The 8,316-nt window shown below is 38.3% G+C and overlaps 1 protein-coding gene across 1 annotated transcript; it reads right to left on the bottom strand.

The window, feature by feature from the left end:
* Positions 1-6,260: 6,260 nt before the first annotated feature.
* Positions 6,261-6,710, bottom strand: LOC125829443 (uncharacterized). Its single transcript, XM_049508659.1, has one exon. The coding sequence runs from the start codon at positions 6,708-6,710 to the stop codon at positions 6,261-6,263; it is 450 nt and encodes a 149-aa protein (XP_049364616.1).
* Between the last annotated feature and the right edge of the window lie 1,606 nt (positions 6,711-8,316).

Genomic DNA, 8,316 nt, shown 5'->3' with positions numbered 1-8,316 from the left:
TTAGGATTCACTCTCTCGAGCTGAACCCATGACAAGCCAATACCCACAAACCATCAACCAATAATCTTGGTTTTAAAACATCTCTCTCGAGCAAGAAAAAACATAAAGGTATAACTGCATTTGCAACTACAATTATTTAATTTAAACCACAATTACTGTTTGAAATCACACCTAAACAACATTTAAACTAACAATTAGCAATACCCATAAACTAAACCAGCCCATAATCACACCCCAAGTATTAGTGTTTTAGCTAGACATCATAAAAATATAAAAATCGTTACCAAATTGAGTTTCCATCAACTGGGTAAGATTGATTTCGTCTTTACAAAGGTCCAAATTGAAGAATCTCAAAGACCCGCTTCCAATTTCTCAAAAGTGAAAAGCTTTAATTCTTCAAAGCTAAGGAAAAACTTGTCTTAATAGTCAGAGTTCAAACCTGAAAGTATGATAAAAGATAGATTAAAAGATCCAAGATGCTAAACTAAATGTTCAAAAACGTATTTATAGTCGTCAAAAATATGCTGTGAAGGGCCATTCGGCGCATTAAGTCGGGCTCGTCGATCAACTCGGCAATCCGCCCTTTGGTCAATTCCATCGCCTTTTTGCCTTGGCCTTCAGCATCCTCCAGGTCTGTAACTTTGGGCGATCTAACTCTGCATTGCAGAATCACTCGGCGATCCGCCGACTGCTCCTTTCTCTCGCCAACTTGATTTTCTCCTTCAGGGCTTGGCACACTGGAACTTTAGGCGGTCAAATGGCCACTCGACGACTCACCAAATGGACTTGGCGATCACCAGGCTCTCTGTTTTTCTTTCTTTCAGCTCGCTTCATTCCTTTTTGCAAATTAGTGTCCTTGCTTTGTTCCTCAATCCAAATACCTGGAAATCAAGGATTTTACATCAGTTATTAACATCAAATAAGCATTTGAGGACACTAAATCATTATAAACAAAGCCCTAAATGAGTCGAAATCTCAGACTCATCAACACCCCTCACTTAAACTTTTGCTTGTCCTCAAGTAAAGCTCAAGTTCAGTAGTTTAAAACGGATGTCTCAAATAGTGCTACACGAGACTCAATCATGAATGCACACAACAAGACTTAACTTACTCATGCAAAGATCAATTGTGCACTCAAAGACTCAAGTTGTGACTCACCATTATCAAAGATTCTCAAGTTCAGTATACTTGCTTCAAATGCAAGTTCAAGCTCAACAAAGATACTCAAATGCCCTCACACAAAGAATGATTTCATATTCACACACTGTTGACATCCAATTTTGGACCTCCACAATAATATAAATTAATCACCGGGCTTCTTAAATTCCAAATGATTTGAAATAATTAGTTTTTATAAAATTCAAAATACTTTTCAAGTTACTTTTAATTAATTTTATCATTTTTATAATTTTTAAGTAATACATATACTTTATATAATTTTGTATGTAATTAGTATATTTTATAAACATTAGGAACTCACTTTTAACTTTAGTAAGTATTTTATCAAATTAGCTTAGTTTAAATTATGATTATAATTTTGAATCATTAGTTTATAATTAAGTTAATTATTTTTATTCCGTCAAGATTAAGAAGCTCATTAATTAATTTATGTTAATTCATTTTATTTAGTTTTTAGCCGAATTCACTAAATAACTTGAGTTGGCTAAATGGCCATAATTGCAATTCTAGCTATTTTCGTTTGCCTTGTCTTCACTCTTTGTAAGACCCATTTTTGGGCATTTCATTTCAAATCTCAGCCCACAACCTTCCCATTCTCAATTCCATTTTTTTTCTCTTATTTCCAGCCCCTCCAGATGACCCGACCCAATCCCTTCACCAACAAAAGAAACCCAACAACATTCCTTTCAATTCAAAGGTACACAGCCAGCAGACGAAAAGTAGCAGCCAGTCCACGACGTCAATACACAGAAGCAGTTCACGGCGTCTATGTACTCGTGACAGCTTTATTCTCGTCGTCTTTTTCTTTTCCCTCGACAAACAGTACACGTAGTACTGTTCCAGCGCCGATTCCAGCTGCAAATTCGCCCTTGTGGCCTCAAGATCAAGCCGCGTAGCATTCAAAGGACGTTGGGCCGATCTTAGCCCTCCATCTTGCCTTCAATCCGTTGAAATTGCAAGAATCATTGGGAATATGCTTTTGTTCTGGATAGAATTCCATTGGAAGTTCAAATTTTACCCTTTTTTTAGCCCGATTCTACCCTCATCTGTTTCCCCCCAAATCTGCCCTACTTCCTTCTATAAAAGTCGGTCATCATCTTCAAAAAAGGGGGAGGATTTTTTATTTTGGAGACCAAAGAGGACCCTAAATGTTTTGGGAATTTTTGGTTCAATAGTTCAAAATTTTCATAGCTTTTGTGGTTTGTTTGAGTTGAAGGAGGTGGTGGTCGTTTCCGTCAAACTTGACGTCCGGTTCGCTGCCCAGAACCAGGTAATCTTCTCTTTATTTCAATATTTCGTGCACTCTCAATTATGTTTTGCTCGTTGGAATCATGTTTGGTATTAGCTGCTTTAGCATAGAAAAATAAATTGTTATTTTCCTCATTATCTTAAGTGTTCTTTTGTTGTTGTTTATTCCGAGCAAAAATTAATTTTGGCTTAGTTAGTTTTTTTTTTGTTTTCTTATGAAGTATGATCTTGTTCAAGTTACTTATTTGAACCCGCCTGTTTTACATTTCCTTCATGGTTATTTCCATATACTTGAGAAAAATGTGTAGATGATTCCTTCGCTTAGCCGAGTTCGTAAATCCATGTGAAATATGTGCTTCTAGTTACCTTAATTCTTATTCAACTTTGAAATCCATGTTATATAGTTGCTGATCGATATAGTTACGGAAGGTTTCCTTCCTTCCATTTACCCTCTTTTGAATGCATATAATTAGAAATATAAGTTGTATATTCTTTAACATTGGGTTGTTCGGTATAAAAATGCTATATTGAGCTTGTTGGAGTCTTTGGATTTTTAAAAAATTGCTTCTTTCAAATATATATTTATCCTCCTAGTTTAAGATATAAGATGCATATGCTTGACATGAAAATTGCATTTTAGATTGGATTAATAGCTTAGGTTTTCTGGGAAAGACATATTTTCAAGTCTCAATTAGATTAATTGTTGTGGTCTGGTTACTGCCTCTCTTAAATACTTTCCATTTCTTTGAAATGTTGGAATTTGTTAAGCTTTCCCAGCAACTCATGTTGTGTGAACTCATGTTTCAAATTACGTTTCCTCTCACTTTCTATGTGTTAAATATATTAAGATAGCTATATATATGTATGTTTAGTATTCTTGCCCTTCTTAGATGGTTACCTTAACCTCTTTTTTTTAGGTACTCTCAAGTGTTATGGTAAAAATTCAATTGTCCTTTTCCTTATCTAATATTCTGATATTCTTATCGCTTAAGTATGTGTTTGGAATTTATGATTGTGTTGTTTCTTGGTTTGAATGTGGAAGAATTGTGTTAGGTTTGGAAATTAATTGTCTTTGTTTGTTTCTGTTGGTTTCTTCCATTGTTTGACATATCTAACTTGCATTACTATGTATTGTTTGAGTTTGTTTACGTGTTAAACTAATGTTACCCCCTTGTTAATGTGCTAATCTTTTATTCCTTTATTTCTTGGTGCATGAACACTCTCTCGTTGAGTCCAATTTGGACTCCCATCTCTTGCATTTTCCTCTCTTCGAGTCCTCCTTCAAGTCGTGAAAGAGAAGTTATTTTTATTGGGTGAAAAATCCAAGAAATGAGGCAGATTGCAGCAGTCCTAAAGGGCTGAAATTTGAGTATTTTGGTCTTAAAAGCTTGGTAAAATGACCAGCAGCAGTAGAGACCTCAAAAAGGCCGAAAAAGGAGAAACAAAATTGGGTTAAAACCCCCTAAGGGATCAAGCCGCAACACAACAATTTCAGCCCCGAAATGATCGAATGTGGGCTGGAATTTCCAGTTTTTGACTCACTGTTCATGTTACTTCCTCTTATTATTTTATTTGTGATGGCTAACATTTTCTTAATCTAGATGAAATTCCCATGGATCTCTTTGAGTTTATTTTTATCAAAGTTTTCTTTATTATAATTGATAGCATTTCAAATTTTCAAATTCCCAAAACTCGTTTTAAGTTATGCAATTTAAGCTTATTAGAATAACTTAAGAACTTTTCATGTTCTCTCATAGTTATTGAAAAGCTTTGAATCCATGTTTATGAGTTTGAACTAACTATTTAGTTCAAATTTTTTGAATAGGATAAAATTGCTAAGTTTTTTTTAACTAAATTAGTTGTCTTTAAAGTTAACTTAGGACTTTATAAGAATGACTTAAGGATTTTCTATATCCTTTCGTAGTTATTAAACAAAGTCTTTTAATCCATGTTTATAAGTTTGAATTAATCGTATGATTCAAAACTTGACAATGGATAAAAAATTTTAAGTTAAGATTATTCTTGAGATTTTTTAGAAATACCAAAAGATTTTCTCTAAGTTTCAAATAAGATTTTTTCAAGTAATTTAAGTTTTCTTTTAAAATTAGCCAACTTTTAAATCCGTCGGTCAACCGCGTATTAGCGGATTCTCTAAGATGCCTAAACCCTTCCTTAGAGAATTATTTGAACCCTTACCCGACTCTGATTTATTCAAATGTTTTCTTTTAAAAATTATCCCTTTTAAATGGTTTTCTTAATTTTTCCTAAAAAATTAAGTGGCGACTTCCAAATTATGAGTTTTTCCAAAAAAAACCTTAACAAAATTGCCAAAGTTGCGAAAATGGTTTCGAAACCTTAGTTTTCGAAATCGAGTCGTAACACACACAATGGTTCAACATTTTATAGTTCCGAAATCACATGCAACTCTCACACTCACAAAGATGAATACATGCATGACTTTACCCATAGGTTTGCCCTTATTTTCCAATCAACACTTGTTTCAGCTCACTCAAGATCAAAAAGGTCTTTTCAAGGCTTGTAATGAGGCTGAGTGTAAAGGTATGGTCATTTAGGCTCAGAGGCTGCTATCCTTATGAAATGTGGTATGAAAAATATTTTCTTCCCTTTTCTTCAACATTTTCATTCATGCTCAAAAGTCACACCATTACTTACTTTCCATGGAATACCGGACACCCATTTCTTTTGCACTTTCACAACTCTATTTCAAAACTTTTTCAGTTTTTTCTTTTTCATTCTTCTTTTCTTTTCTCTCACATTTTTTTTTGTATGGAGGGGTTCCATCTTTCTCAAAACCATGGGTCAAAGGGGGACTTCTTTGCACTTCTTGATTTACCTTCTGTTTTCACCACACTCTCAACTTAGGGTTTTGGCCTAAGTCGACTATTCCAACAAACCACATCTCATGAGGATTATGGGTGAAGGGATAAAGAAAGGTCACAATTTCATCAAGATTCTTCCAAGAAAAAGGGTAAGGCTCAAAGGGTGTTCAACCAAAGTTCATACACACTCACAAGTTAGACCACAAAAGCGGTATAATGTCAAAGTATTTCACTCTTTAAAATCGTTGCCTAAGACCATTTCAAGAGCTTGCATCACTTAGTCAATCGGACGAATGGGGCAAATTCTAGGTGTCATCACATAAGGTTCACGATAGGCTTATCACACAAGGCATTGACACCAATATCAAACAAGACTCCACACTTTCGCTAGTGTGGAATGTTCATCACAAGAGACTCATTCAATAACTGACTAGTCACAACGAGATGCAAAAAGTTCACATATTATCTATGCAACTTCATTTGGCCTCATCGTAGTCGCACATTCATTTTTGTTTGATTGAGAGCACTATTCAAGTCATTGGTATTGATCACAATCGACACTCAAATTTGTACAAGAAAAGCCACTATTAAATATACAATCAAAAGGTGGCAAATTTTTCCAGAAGGATCCAAAAATCATTTTCAATTAACACAAGGAGCCACAAGCTCAAATATCCACAAAACAATGCTAAAACACAATTTATAGCATAAAACCCAATATATAAACAAAAGTAATAATTACAAGAGGTAGGTATGAAAATACCTCACTCCACCACAAACAAAAAGAATTTGTCCTCAAATGTAATAAAGTACTAAAACATCAATAGATATGACAGAGATGGAGGTAAAAAGAAGTCATGTCTAAGCAGTCGCTCCATCTGTCGGGGCATCAGTGCCCGGTGTAGCACTTTGATCATGGGCATCAGAGCCCGGAGTCACATCACCAACAATAGGTCTAGTAGGGTCACCCATGGATGTGTCTCCCAATGAGATCTATACGGCTGCATCTATTATGGCTTCCTCAACCTCCGTAAGGCCCTTATAAGAAGCCTCCTCAACAACACTAAGCAGCTCCTCATCAGTCTCAACATCAGACACGGTGGCAATTACCTCCGCAACTCGAACCTCATCTCCGGTGGTAGCCAAATGCATATTTGGATCAACTGACATATCCGAGATCTCCATTGTCCCAAATATCATTGACATGTCAATGGACTTTAGTTGGTCTACATCTCTCCTCGGCGCAGTCATAGAGGCCTTTAGAGCCGTCACCTCCTCAGTAGCCCCTTGGCTACACTCGCACACCGCTAACTTTGCCACAAGGGCATCAATAGTAGACCTCAGAGGTGCCACAACATCGGCAAGGGCCCTCTCGATCATGCCAGGAATGGTGACCTCAAGTCTGGAGGCACGTCTATCGGCAGAATGTGCCAGCTTCCCCATCTGTAATAATCTAGCCTAGGTGAGCGGGGGTCGGCGAGCAGCAGCAATACCAGATCGGGGAGGCAAGGGAGCAGTAGAGGAACTGGGAGTAACAGACGGGACAACACTAGATGTACCTGAAGGCCCAGGGGCCGGAGTAGGCAATACTTCCTTTGCAGGTAGTGTCTAAGTATCAACAATCAGGGAAACATCCACCGGGGCTGCCTTCTTCTTCTCCGCCTCATCCTTCAAGTACTCCGCCTCAATCCTCCGGATGTCAGTATAGGAGGTGAGAATAACTTCTATATCCTTTTACTCATCCCGAGGCACCCAAGCCCGTCTGCACAGCTCAGTGATCAGCACCGGAAAAAAGAGGGAAGTTTGGCGCTGTTTGGCTCTCATGGCCATCTCTTGCTCAACGATCATACCAAAATTTATGCACTCTCGTGCAATGATCGAGCCAAGAGAAGCCGCCTTTGTGTGGTATAGGATGCAATCATTCTAGGATGGCATGATAGTGCTACTGATAAAGCCAAACTAGTACCTCGCTGCTACATGAAGGTCCTTCTTTTCTATCGGAGCTCCTTCCTCCAACCACCTCGGAGTACCATCACATATGAGAGGGGCTAGCCAGCTTTTCATGTTCTCCAAGGACTTAGTCTTGTTCCTATAATGGTAGGCGTCTGCAATGTTGCGGTGCACTCCAATATAACATTTATGTTATTACTGTCATACATCACTTTCTTACCCTTGACAGCTACATAATCAACCGACTTGAAATGAGCACCCAACTTTTTCCTTTGTGGCACTAGGGCTCCGTAAGTGGTATAGAATTCTCGGACCCAATTTGGAATATAGGAACCCCGGGGTTTTGTGAAGATCTCAAACTTACAGGCCTTATGGTGCACCAAATTTCGAGGTATCTGTCTATTACCCCATCAATGGAGAGCCTCTTTTCTGTAAAGATGGTCCTCAATCCCTCAGTCTTCAGTCTATTCATAGACCGGGGAGGAGGACCCTGTACCGATGGTGCTAGGACCAAAGCCTGTGCTGGAGCAAAAGGAGTAGTGGTAGCCTGGGGAGTCCCGATCCTAGATGGATCATTCATCCTCTTGGATTGCAGCTTCGCCCTCTGGGCTCCTAGTATCTCATCATCCTCAGGCTCAGAATTGGTTGCCCGAAGATCTTGGTGCTCACCCTCACTCTTAGAAGTGGTGAGGTGAGTGGCATAGATCCTGTCACTATCGGAGCTGACCTCTGGTGACGCAGGTGCAGGTGCCTTGCCCTTTCCTTTTCCCTTCCCACCTATTTTGGGAAGTTTGGTAGCCTTAGCCGTGGTTGCAGCTGCATCCTCTTTGATTTTTATTCTCTTAGCCCTCTTACGGGGAGACATGTCTCTACCAACCATATTTGGTCTAGCCATATCTGCAAACACATCATAGAAAGTTAGGAATCGATAAAAACAAAGTAGCAAAAAAATAGTTGTTGACAGACTCGCCGATCTGATTGACGAATCGTTGAATTGCTTTGGTGAGCTTGACCGGGCTCGCCTAAAGGACTGGCTAAAACATTCTCAGAAAAATTGGCATGTCGGCGATAGGAGGGACCTTTCGGTGAATCGCCGACA

The sequence above is a fragment of the Solanum verrucosum genome, unplaced genomic scaffold (genome assembly GCF_900185275.1).
Source record: "Solanum verrucosum unplaced genomic scaffold, falcon-dt-bn FXZP01000052.1, whole genome shotgun sequence".
In the NCBI taxonomy this organism is placed as follows: domain Eukaryota; kingdom Viridiplantae; phylum Streptophyta; class Magnoliopsida; order Solanales; family Solanaceae; genus Solanum; species Solanum verrucosum.
Note: the sequence above shows the minus strand (reverse complement) of the source record. Positions and strands in the feature narration are given on the sequence as shown.